Raw genomic sequence first — 19651 nt, forward strand, 5'->3', positions numbered from 1 at the left:
AGAAATGGTCAAAGTAAGCACATTGCCACTAAAATTCTCTGTTGAGTTACATGCTACAAGCTATAAGAGAGCAAACAATTTAAGGAACGCTTGACCATTTTCTTAAATCATAATTAACTCTAAATGTAGTTCATTCTCTGATACAAATAAAATTTTTATGTACTCAATCTACAAAATGAAAGCCTTAGGGAAGAGGGGGACACCAGGCATTGAACCCAGATAGAATGTACATTCCCCACTTCAAGAAATACAAGGCACTTTCCTTCCCCTTGAAAACAATTCTTCCCATTGCAGGCCAAGGAAAAGTCCTTCCCCAAAAAGTAGGAAAAGTACTCAAATAATGACAACTTAGGATAAATTCTTCTGCCCTCAGAAGCAGCATGAGGTAAAACCTGCAGAAATGACTGGCATGTTACAAAGGCTCTGGGTGGGTAAGTAACAGAAGGAAACGAGGCTTGGGTGGTGAGCCTGCAATAGAGAGTGCGAATGGCGAGTTATTAATATAATGTCCACCTGAAATGTATATGGTGTTGACCAACACGACTGCCATGTTAAAAATGCTCTCTATGAAATCAGTTCTTTAGAACGCTAATAAAACTTCAAGTCCATCCTCCACAAGTTTTCTCTTCATTTTCTACAAGTTTGGACTATTTCTAACACCAACTTAAATTCAGGTAATGCAGAAGGGGAGGACAGGAAACCCTCACCTAACAGTGTTTCTTTCCATAACAAAGTGGAACTGACCCTTCCCAGGCTCCTCTATCTGCAGACCTTTGGCTTATCTGCCTGTACTTTGTAAGATTTCCGTTACTTCCTCCCTCCTTTCACTTCTTTCCTTCTCTGTCTACCGCTTGTGTCTAAGCCCCCAACTTTACTCTCTCATCTGGAATAACTCGTCCTACCAAATATTCCATTTGGCAATACACTTCCCTGTAGATATGAAATGCTCTGTGCTCCCCAGAAATAAATTCCCGCAGTATGGGAAATGTATCTTAAAGCCCTCCTCTTTCATCCTTTGAGAGAAGGGGAGACAGTCGGGCAGGAAACAGGCTGAAACCGAAAGTCATTCGTTACTTGAAAGAACAGCCTGCTAAACGTGTAATTCTACTTCTCACTAGCTTGTGTCCAGAAGCTTTTTATTACAACAGTGTTTCCCTTTACCATCTTCACATATGTAACTTAAGCTCAGGACACAGGTGACCTCTGCAACTTACTTTAACAGAGAATAAGCACCTTTCAGTTGAAGATCAAGTTCAGCTCTTAGCGTGAGCTTCTGAAAAGGTACAATTTTTATTACAGCACCAACCAGAGAAGCAAAGGCAATTCTTTCCTATGCTGCTTGCTGCTTGTCCTTTAGTCACCTGGCCCTGCTTACAGTATGACTACAGGCCTTTAATCTGGCCCCGCACACAGTGTGACTACAGGTCCAGCTCGGCAGACTCCAGACAGCTGTGGTGTGCGTGTGAGTGCACAGGGGGTGAGGAGGTTGGGGGCAGGTCAGTTTTGACTTCAACCACTTCTGCAAGTATCTTTCTGGGACCCTAACTCAACTCCTCTCTGCCTGGTATGGTGGTTGCCACAATTATGGCATAAATCGTATAGATAACCCCAGACAAATGTTAAGACTTAAAAATTAGAAAAAGAAATTAAAAACTATCACCCTAGACTACAAGCAGACCAGATGGAAATGAGCGAATAAAACTTTTCAGATGGTTTAACCAAGGGACCGTATTCCAGAACCGGTTTGGTCTTGTTTACCAACACCTGAAGAAAAGGTTCACTTTGTCGTCATTATCTGAAACATCAGCAATTGAAAACCAACCATTCTTGACTTTCATACCCCTGGCTGGTTCTGGACACATAAGCAGCAGAGAATAACAACACGACTGGAAAGGATTTTAAAGCTTACCTAGTCCATCCTCTCATTTCACAAGGCGGAAATGGAGGCTCCGCCACACGGCGGCCAGACTTGCTAAATCCAAACATGCTCTGGGACAAAATGGACCAGACCCCAACCCGCTGCCTGTCAGTGCAGCGCTCTTTCCGCTGCGGGGGTTTCACAGCCGTGAAGGCTGCAGGAGGTGACAGGAGGCGCGTGTGAAGGGGCGGAAAGACTGAAGCAGCAGCGGACAGTGGAGGACAACTAGCCTTTTTAAACCTCCACGACCACGTCACCCAAAAGCGCTCTTCCAAATGCCCGTTTATCATCATTAATTACACATAGGGTTTCCAGGCGGAAATTCCTGCCCGTTCTCAGGAGTTTTTCTCCGCTTTCCCGGTGCCAAATCCCGAGATATAAACTGTTTTCTGTTCTCCACGATGCATCGTTTCAACAAGGTGATGGCCGATACTGCCAACCACCTGGGTTCAAGAAGCCGATTTTCCTGATTTCCCAACCAAATTTTCTCAGGATTCAGGAACGGAAAAACAAAAAAAAATTCCCAAGAACAGGCGGGAATTCCCGCCCGGAAACCCTAATATACGTCATGGGTGGACGGAAACAGCTTCCCTGAAGGGACTGAGCCCGGCTCCTTCTCTCGGCCTCCGTCTGGCAGGACACTGGCCGCCAGGCTCACGTCCCACCGCTGCCTGCACAGGACATGCCCACAAATGAAGTCACTAGGCCTCCAGCCCTCTGGGCCTTTCCATCTCCACCAGACTTACTGGCTCCCTCCCAGCAAGCCCTGGAGTTACCACAGCTGTCCTCAACGTGGCGTGGGGGTAAGGGAGCCACAGGGAACCCGCAAAGCCACTCACCTCAGACCTGCCACTCCGGGCTCCGCACCCTCCCTCAGGTTCCTGGCACGTGTTCTGTTCTCTCCGCCTCAAACACTGTTCCCCTGGGTACCCACCCACGTGGCTCCCTCCATCACTTCCACTCTGGCTTCTGCTCAAACGTCTGCTTCTCAGAAAAGCCATCCAGGATCACCCCATCAAGTGACACCCTGATAGTCCCCTTCTCCTTACTCCAAATTTAGTTTTCATCATTCTCCTTTAATTACCTGCGAGTATTTACTTGCTCACTGTCTACTGATGCCTCCCCCTTGAGATTTCAAGCTCTGTGAAGACTGGATACTGGATAGTTGTTCGTTACTATAAACTTACCACACACTTAGTTATTAGCACACGGCTGATATTCAACAAACAGTTTACTGAACAAATGCATGAATCTCGTTTACAAGATCAATTCAGTAAAACTCTACATAAGTGAGCAAACAAACAAAACAAAACTGAATGAAGAATTTGTGGGCTATTTTGAGCAGCAATCTGAGAGAAGCAATATTGATGCTAAATTTTTTTTAATTGCTGCGTCATTCAAATGGTTTGTAGCAAAAGCAGGCAGAATATCAGAAAATGGTATTATTCTGGAAAATCCTGAACCTACTACAGTCACTGACATCATAACCCATTATTTTTATTTCTATAAACTGTGCGGTAACATCCATTTCCTGAACACCCAAGATTGTCTCAATAGTGTGATGTTTCCAGCACTATCACATGATTCAAAGAGCATCACCTGCCTCTGAGCTTTCAGGTCACACCTATTCCATCCAGGTCATACCTATTCCAGGTCACACCTATTCCACCCAGGTCACACCTATTCCAGGTCACACCTATTCCACCCAGGTCACACCTATTCCACCCAAGTCACACTTATTCCAGATCACACCTATTCCACCCAGGTCACACCTATTCCAGGTCACACCTATTCCACCCAGGTCACACCTATTCCACCCAGGTCACACCTATTCCACCCAGGTCACACCTATTCCACCCAGGTCACACCTATTCCACCCAGGTCACACCTATTCCACCCAGGTCACACCTATTCCACCCAGGTCACACCTATTCCAGGTCACACCTACTCCAGGCCCCACCTGTTCCCTGATGACTTCCAAATCCTGACCTGCATGTAGTCATACCTCTTTCCTGAACCTCAGATCCACATTTCCGAATGTCTTACTAGATACACACAGACGGAAATACAAATCCTAAATGCATTTTCTGCCAAACGGAACTCATCATCTATGAAAATCCAGTCCTTCTTTCTTCATCCCAGGCCTGGAAAACCTGCTCTCTCAGCCAGACACTAGAAGGCATCCAGAGTGCTCGCTCCCTCGTCCCGGCCGCCTGGTCTGACCAAAGCGCCTGGTCTCCACCGCTGGCCGAGGTACAGGGCAGCCTTCCTGGCCGCCTTCACTCCAGCCGCATCCCTCTTGATGCAGACTCCACAGTACTGCTAACATTGCCCTTGCATCGTAAAAGGGGGCATGCTTCCTCTCTTCTGCAGACTGTTCATTAGCTCACGAGGAAAGACTACAGTTTACACACTGAAGCCCCGTAGGAGCCAGGCCCTTCCCCGCCCGGCCTGTGCCCATCAATCCAGCCTCTGACCGCTCCAGCACCGCTCATCTCATGACCGACACCATGGAAACCGTCACAGCTCCGAGTCTAAATGCTTGGCACCACCGCACTTGACACCTACCCCACCACAGTGATTGCCAGTGTTGGATAATCACTGTTTGCACAGCTATCTCCCCACTACACTGTGACTACCGAAGCCCTGTAAGCCAACACCTGGCCAACACCTGGCACAGCACCAAAGAGGCGTTCAAATATTTGCTGAACAAAATTTCACAAGAGGTCAACAAAGCGATTGGGTTTCCCCCGCCCTTTCTCCACCGCACAAAGGTACAACATGTCATTGCAACAACATGGATGGGCCTGGAGGATATTACGCTAAGTGAAGTAAGTCAGACTGAGAAAGACAAATACCACATGACCTCACTTATACGTGGAATCTAAAGAACAGAATAAACAAGCAAACAAACAGAAACAGATGCACAGACACAGAGAACAAACCGATGATTGCTAGATGGGAGGGGGTTGGGGGATGGGTGGGAAGGTGAAGGGATTAGAAAGTAAGTTGGTCGTCACAAAATAGTCACGGGGATGTGAAATACAGCGTGGGGAATACAGCGTGGGGATCACGTTGTAAAGGTTGTATGGGGTGGCAGACGGGTACTGCGCTTCTCGGGGGATCACTTCACAGAGTATGTAGATGCCTGACCACTGTGCTGTACCCCTGAAGCTGATGCAGAATAATACTGAATGTCAACTATAATTAAACATATATATATGTATAGTCACGGGATGTAAAGCACAGCATAGGGAATATAGCCAATGGTATTGTAACAGCTATGTACAGTGTCAGATGGGTGGTAGACTTGGTGGGGTCATCTATCACTTTGTGAGGGGTGTAAATGTCTAATCACTATGTTGTTCTGTACACCTGAAACTAATAATAAAATTAAATTTAAAAAAATATTTAAAACAAAGAGAGACAACATGTCTCAAGAATACAAAGCGAATCTATCCTGTATCGACCTTATTACCGCAGTTCCAAACAGCTAACCTTAAAACGCCTCTTCAGGACGAGAAAATAATCACTTGCACAAAGCAACGATTTACAAGATGGAGTTTCCGTAGCATAGCCTTACCTGTAAAATGTTAGTAAAGAAGTCATGGTAGAACATGGGCCAGTCCTGACGGCCAATGTCGACGATGACTTTGCAGAGCTTGTTCCGGATAAAGTACGGTAAGGTTTTGTGGTGAGCCAGGAGGAGTTTGGGTAGGCAGCTACGAATTTCCATCTTATCCTGAGATGGCACCCCAAGCCACATTTTATTGATCAGATTCTGCAAAATACATACACACCTTTTAAGTTAGCAATCTATACACAAAAAGAACTGGTTTCATCCAGTTGTAGCTGTATCATCTTACATAAGAAACCCTGATCTTAAACAAAGGTTTGGGGCAATTTGGCAATCAAAGTAATAAAAATATTCAAGTCTTATGAGCTACAATCCCACTCCTAGGAAGAGCTGCTAAAAAATTTAATGGAAACAAAAAGCTGTATGGGCAAAAACTATTTATTATACCACCGTCGCTAAAGGTCCCCCAAAAAGTAATCTGAAACAACTTTAACATTCAAAAACAGCAGAACAGCTTGGTGTTGAGTGGTATTAATACAACCGCTTATGGGAATGTAATAGGAAGGTTAAGTTGGGGGAAAAAATGCAGAACACAAAAGGCCATGAGAAATATGATTGCTATAATTAGGCATTTTTTTTAAGTACGCATAGGAAGACAAAAATGGGAAGAGAGTGCATAAAAATGAAAATTTTTGTGGTTGGGATGATGGTCAGGGCATTCGCCTTCCTTCCAAACTGTTTTTCTTTCACTATCTTTCTTTTTCAAATGAGAACATGAAAGGAAAAGCTATATGCCACCACGAAGGACCTGCCTGCCTAACGCCACCTTACCTTGCTGGTGTCGCACATGAAAGGGGGCCCAGAACACCAGACATCTCAACCCAGGCAGCATGCGGAGAAGCCCCTGAGCTGAGGTACCACTGTTTCCCAGCCATCACTACATCAAAGCTATAGCCCAGTGCCAATGACGTGGCTGTGTGACTAGGAAATACTTTTCAGGACGGGGTAAAATGGTCTGACGACTTACCTCAAACACCGTCAAACTGTACATCATTACATAGTCATTCCTAGTGCTGGAGAGAAAATACAGGCAGAACCTCCAGGCTCCTACTTGCTGGGCAAAGTTATTAAGAAGCTCCTCTGGAAAAGTTAAATGGCAACAAAAGAAGGCTATGAACATACATGCAATGAATCCAAGGCCGGGCCGTCTTATTATTTTCTAATCTCGCCTCTCTTCATATACGTATGCAAATGAGGTCAGGACCAACTACAAACCCGAGCTGACGCTTCAGCACGAAAGGACAGGCCAGACTTTATTGTCCCGACTCTGGGCGACCATAAACACTGACAGTGTATTCAGCCATTGGAAAGCCAGTGGCTTCTAGAGACACTTTTATAGGCAGAAAAACATTCATTGTTCAAGTTCTTACTTAACCTAACTCATGGATAGACCATGATAAGAGTATCATTTCACCTTATAAATGGCTAATTGTTAACTTGTTTCCTCGGGGGTAGAAGCTGTATCTCCTCACCACTCACTCTGTACACACACACACACACACACACACACACACACAGACGATGGCTTGAGAAATAGGAAAAGTTTAAAACTAACCTTATAAGTAAAGGATAGGAAAAAGGCAAGAATATTCAAGAAGGCTAATCCTCTTCACTTGGGTTGGTTTCATTTTTAACTACCGCCCGAAAAGGAGGACGAGCAGCCATCATGGGAGCTGCCAGGAGCTGCCCTGTCCACATAAATCCGTTAGAAACGGTATTCCTCGTCCCTCGGGCTGCTGGCAGCACCCACGAAACCGCAGCCAGCCAGCATTACGAGACTGCCACCACACAGTGGGCACACTGCCCCTTGTCACCTTAACCTGCCGCACTGGTCATGAAACGCAACAGAAAAGGGGGGACCACAAGGGCAACAGCCTGAGAGAGTGTAGGAGGCCCTGGCAAAGTGGGCGGCATGGCCTGTTCTGATCCTGCAGTCTGCCCCACTGGGCACCCCCAGGAAGCCGACGGCCTGTCTATAAGGAAGGAAGTTTCTATGAATCCCAGAGGTGAAGTCAAACTGGAGAGAATGAGCTCTGGCCGGAACTGAGGAACCGGGCTCTGTTCTAGACGTTGCCGCGAACTCGCTGAGTCTGGTCCCAAGTGAACCACTGCTGCCCTTCGATGTGTCAGCTTCCTTCACTGCTGCAATGACCTTGGGGTCTCCTGGGGCTCCCCACTAACAGCCCTATCTCTAGAGCACTAATAACACACCTCTGGTGGAGAGTGGGTGGAGCCCCTATAATGAAAGGCCTCCCGCCTCGCTAGGAAAGCCAGAGTGGTTCCAGCCCACACACTGGAATACAGCTACGAAGACTGGTACAAAGAGAACTGAACTAAGACACGCTCACTGCAGAGAAGCAAACCCCCGGATTCCCCTTAGTCCGCATTTAAATTAAACATTTGTAGCATCTGGTTATTTAAAGATATTTTTAAATAAGATTAAAATGCGAACATGTTCAGAAGGTTCTACTTGTAATTCATGAACGCTGAAGCAGTATTTGCTTTGCAAACCAAAAATTAAGAGGAAAACTAAAAGCATTTCAAGTATAAGCTAAAACCTGGACTTTACAGAAATGAGTGTTACAATACGGCAGACTGATATAAGGGAAAGGCCCTTCAGCTTCTTTGGTAAAAATCACGGGTGATGTTTTTACTATAAGGTACATACTCTGGTAGCACAAAACTAACAGAGGGGTCACTCTGGGGGCGGGACGAGGGTCCGAGCACCGAGTAATAAGAGAGAACCTAGGGAAGCAAGCAGAGGGGCTCCTCTAAGCCAAATGCCTCGTCACCCACGGGGCTCTGCTTCTGTCAGCACCCAGTTTACACACTCTGGTTCTCTGCAGGGCACCCCCTCAGAAAAGAGGGGCATGCACAGGGCAAGCCCAAAGGAGACCACCAAGTTTCAAATTACGAGGTAAGAGTTAGCATCTACCAGGAGCTGCTATGATGACGCTAGAGCAGCCAGTGGGGGCTACAGAGAAAGGTCTACGGCCACCTGGACATCCTAACCCCGGTCAAACTCTGGACCAAAGGCGGACAGCAGCCCTGACACTTAACTGCTCAGAGAAGCCAGTGGAGCCAAGAAATGGGCCTCCGAGGAGGTGAGAGCAGTGAATGTGAGGTCAGCACAGACATCCAAGGGAAAAGCCACCAGGTGTGAAGAGAGGAAAACATTTTTCATTTTCAAATTCAGGGCTTAAGTGAGGGCTCGGGGGAAAAGGATGATTCTAGGCCCACAGGGCCACGTGGCCCTGAGGCAGAGACCTGACACCTGCATCCACTTTCCAGTTTACAGCCCGCTTTAATGAATATTGTTCATGTCAATGAATAGAAAATTCAAAGAGGTTCTAGAAGGTGCTGAGGTTCTCAGGAGACCTGAGTGATGACACCTACACCTCTCTGAACGAACAAGGTAACAGTGGAGACGAGGAAAAAGAAAGGGAATGGTGGTAAGAGGCTCTCTGGGCACTAGGTGGGGTTCAGCTGGGACATCTCCACACCAAAATTATGTTCCCTTTGACACTTAGAGGAGATTCTTGAAACTAACAGTCGCAGGCTTATAAAGGTCAACCCTGCTGAAATGAAGAACGACACAGGGAGGGCTTTCCTACACTTCCCCGAAGGAAAGAAAATCCAGCATCATGGATTACGAGTGGGCTCCCCGGACTACAGCCCTTCCGGCTACATGTGCAGACCTCCCCGGCCTCCAAGCAGCAGCCCCAGGAGGAACGCGCAGGCCTGGCCGGCCCAGGCGGCGCTCCTTCCTCCCGCGGGGCGGGCCTTTCTGTTATAGACAGCTCTTCACAACTCAGTACTTCACTTACCTATCTCTCGTTTTCTTTCATTGGTTGTACAGTCATGAAAAAACTCTGACATCAGACTTTCCAGTGCCCTGAGGGAGGCTTCTTCAGATGCCTAACAAAGGAATTTGGGGGGGGAAAAAATCAATAAAACTGTATCTTTAGTTCTACCATTCCTCAGTTCCTTCCAGGTCACATGCAACAAGCAATGGTAATTTACTTCCTCAAAACATTTTGGTTCAACATTCTTCAAATACATGGTGTAAGCCAGAAAGACTGAAGGGACTTTCCCGACTGGCTGGAAACGCAAAGTTTTAGTATGCTCTATAAATTCATGCTGCTGCGAAATCAATTTTCAGTTATTTATGCTAAGGAAAAGAGCAAATAATTCAAAATTTAATTCTGGAAACATACTGAAAGCAAATTAACAGCCTGGCCCTGGCTGAACAGGCGGCGTGGAGACATTAGGGAAAAGGTTAGGGTTCCCTACAGCCGATCCCACAACACATTTGCCCCATGTCGGAATAATTAGCCATATTTTGATGCAGGGCCATTGTAGGCAAGCTGTGTGTGGATTTGGGGGTTTCCTGAAGGTGCGTCAGGAGCCGTGTGTCCAGCCCACTCTCCACCTCCCCTGAGCAGCCCACAGAGACTGAGGCGCAGCTACGAGCCACGCTGCGCAGGGACTCAGAACTAGACAGCACCCCCAATCCCACGCCCACACAGCCAGATTCTCAGCAGAACAGTTCAGGGGGGGAATGAGAAGAGAGGGGCCTTCAACGTTCTTCCGTCCCTCTCTACATGGAGCCCCAAACCCACTTCCTCTTCTCTCCCTGAAGTAGGGGCGTCAGCTGCAGTGGGGAGCTTGAGCCAGCACCCCTCCACACAAGCCAACTGCCAAAGTGAGCACGGCCAGACCCCCGTCTGCCCTCCCTGGCGTTCACCTCCCCAGGGACCACCCAGAGCCAACAGCAGTTCTGGTTTCTTAATTCCCGTCTTCCCACCCTCCTGCTGCCCCTCCTCCCTTCCCCCATCCTCTCCGTGCCCCCAGGGGGAGCGCTGAGGACAACAACAGTATTTTAAAACAAGTCCACATTCAAATGTGCCCCATAGCCAACTGTGCTACTGCGGGAGGCTGGCTTGGTCACTGATTTTGGGGGAGACGGAAGGACTCGGGGTCTGACTACGGAGGCCGTCAGGCTGGCACCAGCCCCACGTCAGCGGCTCGGGCAAGCACACGACAGAGCACTGGGGGCCACATCCGGGCACTGCCAGCCCACTGTCCCGGCCACACTGCAGTCATGGCGGGACGGCTGTGTGATGACAACTGAACCGGGACGTGCTGAGTGACAAATCACTGTACAATAGTTTCAGCACTTGTGAGTGTGACGTACGTTGAGTGTTGTACTTATGATAAAGATCAGCCTTCTACTCCTTTTCTGACCCAATATGTCAGGACAACTGAAAAATATCCCTGGATGGCAAGCTGTAAAAACTATGCAATTTTTTCAAATGCAGAAATAACTAGACTATGGGACTAAAATAAGACTAATCTTTTTTATAACCCATTTCAAGTTTTTGTGATCAAAATAGCCTCACTATTCTCACTGACTTTCTGAATAAATGCTATAAATTCAAATTTCTAAAATGAATTTATATAAAAAAAGACTACTTTAGTCTGTTTCATGAATCAACTTGGTGTAGCACTTCTCTTGAAAAAAAGGATTTGCTGCTTAAAAAAAGTTTGTGGGATGATTTTAAAGAATGAAAGGGAAATCTCACGTTAAAGAAACTTACTAGCCAAAATAAAAATAAAATAAACGTAACTCAAGAGGTATCAGTTGAACTAAAGTCAGCTATTTAGTTAAAATACATCCATAATTCTCTAGGAGCCAAAATGGATTCCTGGAAACTCAGGCCGTACCTTCCAGTGACAGCTGCCCCACAGCTTTTTCTTGCAGTGAATCATTTTAGAGTAGCGCCTGGAAAAGACCTGAGCTCATCACATCCAGACAATCAACCACCGTGGTCTAGTTAAGAACCAAACAAGTCTGTGACCTTGACAACTATGGACCCTGCACTAAAGGCTACTGGGGCATGTTCCTGACAATCTCCCCCAAACAGTCCAGCTCCATTCCCGGTCCCACCCACCCACCCTCCCTGCTCCAACCCAAAATGCCAACAGGCCAGCAGAATGTGGAAAGAAAAAAGTATCCACAGAACGGATGCTCCCACCCCACCATGGTCCCATGAAGAAGGAAACTCCGTAACCTAATCCAGTGGCGGCGTCACCAGGAGTTTCTCAACAGAAACGACGTACTGTTTGCATTTCCAATCACTTCTGTAACTGCAGGACTAAACTAACCACCTACCTCAGGGGTTTTATAAAGATCAAATGAAATGACCCATGTAAAGCTACTACGAAAACTCGAAGGAGTTATCTAATTCACAGTTATGGCCGCTACCCATTTTGATTTGGTCTGAGCTACCAAATGCAAACAGACCAAAGCAAAACAATAGAAGAGGTCAGGCCCACGTGACACTGAGATTCATGACCCCAGGATGAAGGGCTTTGACCCAAACATAGCTAGTGGGGCTTTTCCAACTGGATTTCCAAATGAAACTACGTCAAGTCACAGAAGGAAGGGAGGCCGAGACGTTGCCAACATCACACAATCAGAACAGAGATGTAAAGACAAAAAATATGTTCGAGACCTGCAACTGGTTGCAAGACACTGGCAGAGTCCCCCCGCCCCCCATTTGGCAAGGAGGCTGTTTCAAGCAGGTGGTGAAGCCGAATCCACACTGCAGTGAGGTAAGGAATGAATGGCAAGTGAGGACGTGGTCATATTCCACGTAGGCTACACTTTCAAGTAATAAAGGGACAAAGGACATAAAACAAAGAGCAAGCGCCGTGTGTGGCACGGAGAAGAGGTGAAGGCCACTCGAGCCCCGCTCGGATTGTCTGATGCGGACACTGGGAATCACACACACCCGACTGCTCCCGGTTTTGTGCTTGGGATTCAAGGCCCAGAAGAACTAAGGACAGATGAGATCAGCTTCAAACCAAGGGAGACTTTCACGCAAAAAAAAAAAAAAAAAAAAAATCTACTTGGACCGCAGAGAGAAAATGTGAGAGGTAAAACAACAAAGCTTCTAAAAGAAAATGTAGAACATCTTCATGACCTGGGGGCAGGGAAAACTGTCTCGTCCAGGACACACGAAAGCAGTAAACGTAAAGGAAAAGACTGGTCACAAGGGGTGTCCATCAGCTGGCACAAAGAGAGTGGGAAAGAAAGCCACCAACTGGGAGACAGTCCTTCCAGTACAAATAGCTAGGAGAACTCTCGTCAGAGCACAGCAGGTTTTGTTCTAACACTGATGAGACGTCCGAGGAATTTAATTCTTGTTTATATCAATTAAGCCTATGGTAAACTAGTTTCACTGTACATCGTTTCGCTGAAAGTCGCAGAACCTATCCATGAGTCAAGGGAGGCTTTACTGTACAAAATAAGTTCCACCAATCAATCAGGAACAGACAAGCACCTCAATTACTTTTGACAAAGTTATAAAGGGGTATTCAAAAAGCCAATACATAAAATTAGCGCTCAATCTCACTAATCGTCAGGGAAATGCAAATTAAAAACAACCAAACAGGGCTCGAGGTCCACCAAAATGGCTAGAATCAAAGTCACAAATGTCGGTAAGGAGGTGGGCACCCGGGACACGTATATACTGCTTTACATTATGGTTTATGCACTTTTCTATAAGTATACACACAGAATTTTTAAAAACTTAACATACATCTTGTTAACAATCAGGTTGGTATTTTCAGACTTGGACCTTAGAACCTGCGTTCTCCCCGTTAGCACAACTCTTAAGAGCTGTTGGGGGCCTGCAGGGAGCCCGCTGCTGCAGTCTGAGCTGCGACTCCGGATTCCCCGGAACCATCACCTACTTGTCTTCAGAGATGCCAGGATATGACGGACACAAAGCATTACAATCCCATGAGCCTGTGGGTTAGACCTGGCTTCCCTCAACGGCAAATTAAAATCCTTGGCAGGATCATGAGTCCAACTTGGCTCAGAATACACTCTTGCAGAGCTATGACTATATTTCAAACAAACCAAACTTTTCTGCTCCAGAAAGAGTTAAAATCTGCACAGCGGTGGCGCTCGCAGCGGTGCCTGCCGTCCCCTGACCTGCTCCTTCACCGCGCTGCTCATGGAGCAGCAGTGCAGACACCTATACTGCTGACTTGTTTACTGAGGAACTAAGTCAATCGAGGCCCATAATCACCTACTAAATTATAAGGAAACCGTGCAAGAACAGGAGGGGCACATCACTGGAAGTCTCCGTTGGCTCTGCCCCAATCCTCTAGGCCCACACAGATGTCACCAGGCCCGAGGCTGGCTTGACACTATTTCTCACATTTGTAGCTTTACCCCACACTACTCTGCCACGCCCTAACCACCTCCTGCCCAAGTTACTGTCATTTCTTTCACTTGGTCGCCCTGATGTCAGCTCTCCCAATGCCAATCCAATCTGTACTTCACCACCAGATAAATTCTCCTAAATAACAGAATTTCTGCCTCAATTATTCTAAGCCTGGCTTTAAAGAGCCTTTACATCTGGACCCACTGAGAAACTCAGCTATTCATTCAACAAACAAATAGGCTCAATACTCACTAAGCAACTGATCCTGCATTTAAGCCCCTGAGACACAAATTGAGTCAGACTGTCCTTAACTTCAAAGAACTGAGGGGGGGGAAGGGTAGGATCTATGAATAAAAAAGCAGAAAAGGATGGTTTACATCCCATAATCGTGACATCCACATAAACAGCTCCAACAGCCCAGAGAACTAATTCTGTCTGCGACATGGAAAGCTTCCCAGAGATGAGGAGATACTTTGGATTCTGAAGGATGCAGAGGTCTCCTGGGAGGAGACGAGGAGGAGAGCTGGCCTGACTGACCCGCACCCCCCGCCCCCGAGAAGCCATCCCTCCCGTCTGAACAGTCTGGGTCTCAGCAGCCAATTCCCATGGTGCCCCTGCTCCGGAGCAGAGCACACACGGCGCGGTCCCACTGCGGTCCCGTCCGTGTCCTCCTCCTCAGTCTGCCTTCTCACCGGGGCTGCACGTTCTGCCCAGGGCACCGTTCTCTGCCCACTGCAGAAGGACACAGCTAAGAGCACAGGTTCTGGTGCTGGGTTCCTTGGGCTCCAATCAAAACGCACCTCCCTTCAGCCTAGATATCCAATCTGTCACTCTTCCCCTGGTGCACAGTGGGGATAACAGAGAACGTGACACATGGGTTACTCTGGGGCTCACACACCACAATCAACGTACAGCACACGGTAATCACAATGCCAGAAACAAAGGAAGGGCAGCAGGTCCGCTCTGCAAATACCCCACAGACACGAGGCCTGTGTCCCGACCGGAATATCCACCGTCTGGGAAGAGGCTCTGCCTGACCGGTTTGGATCTTCTGTAGCATCCGGTACGGACTGGTGCTCAAACAAGCTACAGATCAGACTCAGGAGAGGAAAAGGGACAAGTAGACGAGCAGTACCACTTTTCACTTCTCAGGAAAGCTAGTAGTTCCTCTAAACTCAAGACACCTACGACTGTTCAACTTCCCCCTTGATGGACTCCGACAATGACCTTTGCTCAGAAGCACCCAATGAAAACAGAGACTAAAGGTGGATAACATAGTGCTTTGGCCCTTTAAATAACAAGGCACCTAGGTGACCGTTTTCTCAAACCCTGATCAAATCTGTAATGTTTTATCTAATTGGCTCTAAAACATCCCCTGTAAAGTATAACCTTTTACAAAACTGGAAGTTGGGGGGAGAAAATGAATCTTTTTAATCAAAAAACTGTACTCAAGCATTCTGCCACCCTTTCCAAGGGCTATGCTTCGCAGACCCTACAAGGTGAATCGTCTGTGCCTCCTGACGGCAAACCTAGAACAATGGGGACTAGCATCTCAGAGTCCCATTCAAATATTCCTGTGGCGTCTCTAGAACAACTTTCCGACTTTATTTACTTGGATATGAAGAAAGGTTCAGGGAAAAGTGATGCCATAGCAGCTGCTGAGCGAGGTTGAAAGGTAAGCGAAAGATGGTGTTACAACAGCGGCCGGCAGCCAAGACAAGAGCAAAGAACTTACACCTCATACAACCCTGGAAGCGAACGGGGTCATCACAGACGCCTGGCCTCTCTCTCCGAAGAATGCCTCATTCTTCCCTGTCTTCCCCTCTGCAGGAAAACACCTCCTCGGCCTGGAGGCCTGCGTGGAGATGAATGCTCGGCTTAAATAACACACACTGGGAATCAGTGCGACACCCATGCAGCCCCTCCTGGAGTCGGCTCAGGCGCCAGGAAGCAGGAAAGCACAGCCGGTGCCCCAGTTAGAAGAACGACACTCAGAACAGGTCTTCTTCCCATCTTTCCTGTCACTGCTCTCATGTCTCCAACTGCAGACCCTGTCCTTTTTTAAGAAACCAACCAAATCCACCGCGAGGAAGCAGACATCTCGTCCGAGTTCTCTCAAAGCAAACTGGTAAAGCCAGCCGAGTCTCCAGTCTAGCACCCAGAAGTGAGGCCCGGAAAGCCCGAGGCACTGAATGCCTCTCACAGGTGCACAGCTAGTACGCGGCAGCCAGGTCTCCCCTCGGTCCCTCGGCCAGCTCGTGACAGGCAGAGAAAGGTTAAGCGGAGGGGAGACCGAAGGTTAAGGGTTAGGGGACCGAACCCCCACACATTCAAAAATCTACATGTCACTTCTGTCTCCCCAAAAACTTAACTACTAGTCGCCCACTGTTGACCAGAAGCCTTGCCAATAACAAAGCTGATTTTGATAATTCTAGGCGACGTGGTTGGCCTGAGTTTTTTCAATTGCTGCAAATCTCAAAAAACACGTTCCAATATATTTATGGAAAAAACCCTGTATATATGTGAACCTACGACCACAGCCGTGTTGTTCAACTGTACACTGAAGAAATTAACGCTAAAAGTATGTACAAAAGTTGCTGGAAAAGAGTGTCTTCTACTGAAGGAAAGCAACCGAGAGCCAGGCCGCGTGCCACGAGAGCCCGGCCGAGGGGGGTGCACTGCCCCAGCTTCCGAACGAGTGTCCGGAAGTAACCACTGGAGTTACGCGTTGGCCCCCACGGCTCCTGCTGTCCTGCCTACAGCTTCCATCTGAACGACGTTTGCCCATTGGGAGACCACAGACACCACCTGGCACACCACCACGAGATATTTAATGTGTGATTCAGACAGATACTCTGGCCGCACCCAAACACAATGCTAGTCGTTAAAAGGTCCTTTTAGGCTTCAGGCTCAACGGCTGTCAAGCTGACCACCGGGAGAATGTTCCGCCCAGAATTCCTCGGCTTGGCACCAAATGCCCAGAGTCTCGGGCTCTTCCAGGAATAAAGGGATGTTTACTGCTGAGGACCATGCGTTAGAAGCAGGATGACCGCCAGGCGTCGCGGCCAGAAAGCCCAACTGGTCCCACTGTGGCAGCAGTAAGGCAGAATATTCTGTCCCCGTGGGACCAATCAGAGGAAATGTCTTGTACACAGAGGAGACGTACGACTGGCCAATACATCGAAACAAGCAGCACCAATTAGCTGCCGACCGACAGGTGCCCTGGTTTCAAAAATTTAAAACAATTCAAGATGAACTGGTCATAACAAGTAAACGGAACATTTGACTCTCCAGTAGGTCCTGTACTGAAGGGGGAAATGCTACAAAGGACATAACCGACTGAACTGACAAAAGCAGAATGCAAACTATAGATCAGAAACAAGCACTGACCCTGCATCTCCTGAAGTTACCTGACGTTGGTAAGTGCACTGCGGTTATGTACGCGACGGTCCCTATTAGAAAACAGACTGCATCGGGGGAACGGCCCAGGATGCAGGCCACTTACTCTCTAGTTCAGGACAAAAACATCGTGACCATGTGTACATACGTAGATCTGCATGTTTACGTACAGCTGACGCCAGCCACACGGGTCCACTTACACAGACTTTTCTCAGTAAACACACGGCCGGCCCTCCATGGCCCTGGTTTCCATCTGCGGGTTCAGTCAAGCCCAGAGCGGAACCGCTGGGAGTCCGGGGGTGCAAAGAGCTGACTTACACTGCGTTCTGCACCCTTTCGTACAAGGGACCTGAGCATCCTCCGGTTTGGGTACCCGCAGGGGTCCTAGAACCAGGACCCACTGATCCCAAGGGGCGACTGGGTTTTGAGGGAATCAAAACCCGTATGTAGATTTTCGACTGCATGAGGTCAGCGCCCCTGAGCCCCGGGTTGTTCCAGGGTCAACTGTATATACGCCAAGTTCAAATAAAGCAAATGGCAAGATGTAAACAACCAGGGGAGTTTGGTAAAGGTAGGAGTGCTCTTTGCACTGCTCATCCTTTGCCATCTTTCCATCAATTTGAAATTACTTCCAAATAAAAGGTGGGACTGGTACCCTCCACCTTGCTCCACACTGTTCTAAACCAGGTGGGCAAAGAGAAAATGAGGAAAGGGGAGACTAAGTAGGAGGAGATTACTTTATTCTCTCGGATGCCAGGTTTATTGTCACACTTTTTTTTTTCCTGTGGTTTTTCTTTGGGTTTTTTTAACACATTGTTCTTGAAAAACGACATTAAATAGCCCAGACATTAAACACTTTGCATTTGCTGGTTGGGCAACAACCATATCTCACTAGGGAGGAGCTGAAGGCATATTAATTTATATACTTATTATCTTTATATTCCAGTCAGAAGGCTTTAATAAGACAGCCGAAAAAAAGCAAATGAGAAAATAGTTCTGTAAGAAACTGTCTGAAATAAATGAGTAATGTAGCCAAGAACAGGCTCTCTTCACAATCCCATCTGCTTCTCTTTCCCAGGTACACATCCCAGGAAGACGAAACGTTTCTATCTGCCTCCCTCGTCAGTTACACTCCAAAGCTACTCACTGAGCACATTAACACAAGGCACGCTACCAAGAAATCCTAGACCGGGATCACAGAATCTTTGGAAACAAACAAACTCCACAGAACAGCAAGTCCAACCTCATTTCACAGGTGAGGAACACGCAGCTCGGAGAGAACACCTTGCCCGAGTTACCAGCTCTTGGTCAGGGCAGCGGGCGGGGCCCCCAGCGCCTTGTCCCAGCCACAGCTCCTCCGCCCCCAGAGCAGCAGAGGAGTTCTGCGCCAAGGGCTGGCTGCAGGGTGAAGAATGAGCTGGCATCACTTGACAGCGAGTGAAATCAGGAACCCACGAGTGTGAAGCTGATGGCCCACTGGAAGTGCACGCTGAAAATCTACAATCACAATCAACACTCCCGGTTATGCGTAAACCATTTCATGTCAGCTGCTGCTACTATCTGCAACTGTTTAAGACAAGTCCCTTGTAAAACCCACACCACCTCCATCCTGAATTATTCCCGGACAGAACTGGCATTTTAAGTAAGTTCAAATAACATGTATTTTGACTTTGGCACGATTCTCCACTGTTGTGCAAACTGCTAGGATTTGGGGCAGCAGAATCACTTCCTTTCTCCCCTCCAGGTTCTATCCAGGGCCCTCTAGTCTCCAGAGACCAAATGCGGGTCCCAGTCTAACGTCCTCTCCACGCGGGAAAAGCTACAACACCTCCTCAGTCCCACCCAGGCCTAGAACAACAGGAAGGCAGGACAAAGAAGCCGAGCTTCTCCTGAGGGCAAGCAGGTGGTGCTCTGGGGCAGCGCATGGGCGGGCCAATGGTGGGAGGCTCTCCCCAGCGCCCCCCTCCCCAATATATAAAACAGGAGAGAAGGGAAAGCTGAGAGAGTAAACACAGCCCAGAAGAATGCACGCCCACACTGCTCCCACCTGGGACACACGTGTCAACCCCCCAATGTGCGCCAAGGTAAGAATGAGGGGACACAGAAAGGTGCCCTCTGCACAAGCAGCGCGGGAACTAACAGGCTCATGGGACTCGGAGCCACCACCGAGAGGCACGTGGCCACAACAGGGCAGGCAGAGAAAACGACAGGTCTGAGCCAGTCCCGGTGCCACCAAGTCTGTGGGACTCGGGCAAATCCTGCCAGTTCCCGAGCATCCCGGTTACGGAACGCACCCAGGTGTGGGAGCCGCGTGCTGACGACAAAGCCTGTGCAAACGCGGGCTAATAGGCCACCCTGCCTCCCAAGTTTCTGTTGCCCAAACTCCACGTTTGCCTTTGTTCTGATTAAGCAAACTCCCCAGTTGTCAGCAGCCTGAAGCTCGCAATACACCCAGCA

The 19651-nt window shown here is 48.0% G+C and overlaps 1 protein-coding gene across 2 annotated transcripts in view; it reads right to left on the minus strand.

Moving 5' to 3' along the window:
• XPO6 (exportin 6) overlaps positions 1-19651 on the minus strand; it is a 100028-nt gene that overhangs the window by 61673 nt on the left and 18704 nt on the right. Inside the window, exons 2-4 of one of the 2 annotated variants that reach the window (XM_019754694.2) lie at positions 9383-9473; positions 6523-6635; positions 5502-5699 (exon numbers count right to left, since the gene is read on the minus strand). In XM_019754694.2, the coding sequence (XP_019610253.2) occupies positions 5502-5699; positions 6523-6635; positions 9383-9473 (402 nt within the window). The remainder of the gene's footprint in view (positions 1-5501; positions 5700-6522; positions 6636-9382; positions 9474-19651) is intronic. The other variant, XM_074322979.1, reaches the window with a different exon arrangement.

Source organism: Rhinolophus sinicus, linkage group LG18 (assembly GCF_036562045.2).
Source record: "Rhinolophus sinicus isolate RSC01 linkage group LG18, ASM3656204v1, whole genome shotgun sequence".
Classification (NCBI taxonomy): Eukaryota; Metazoa; Chordata; class Mammalia; order Chiroptera; family Rhinolophidae; genus Rhinolophus; species Rhinolophus sinicus.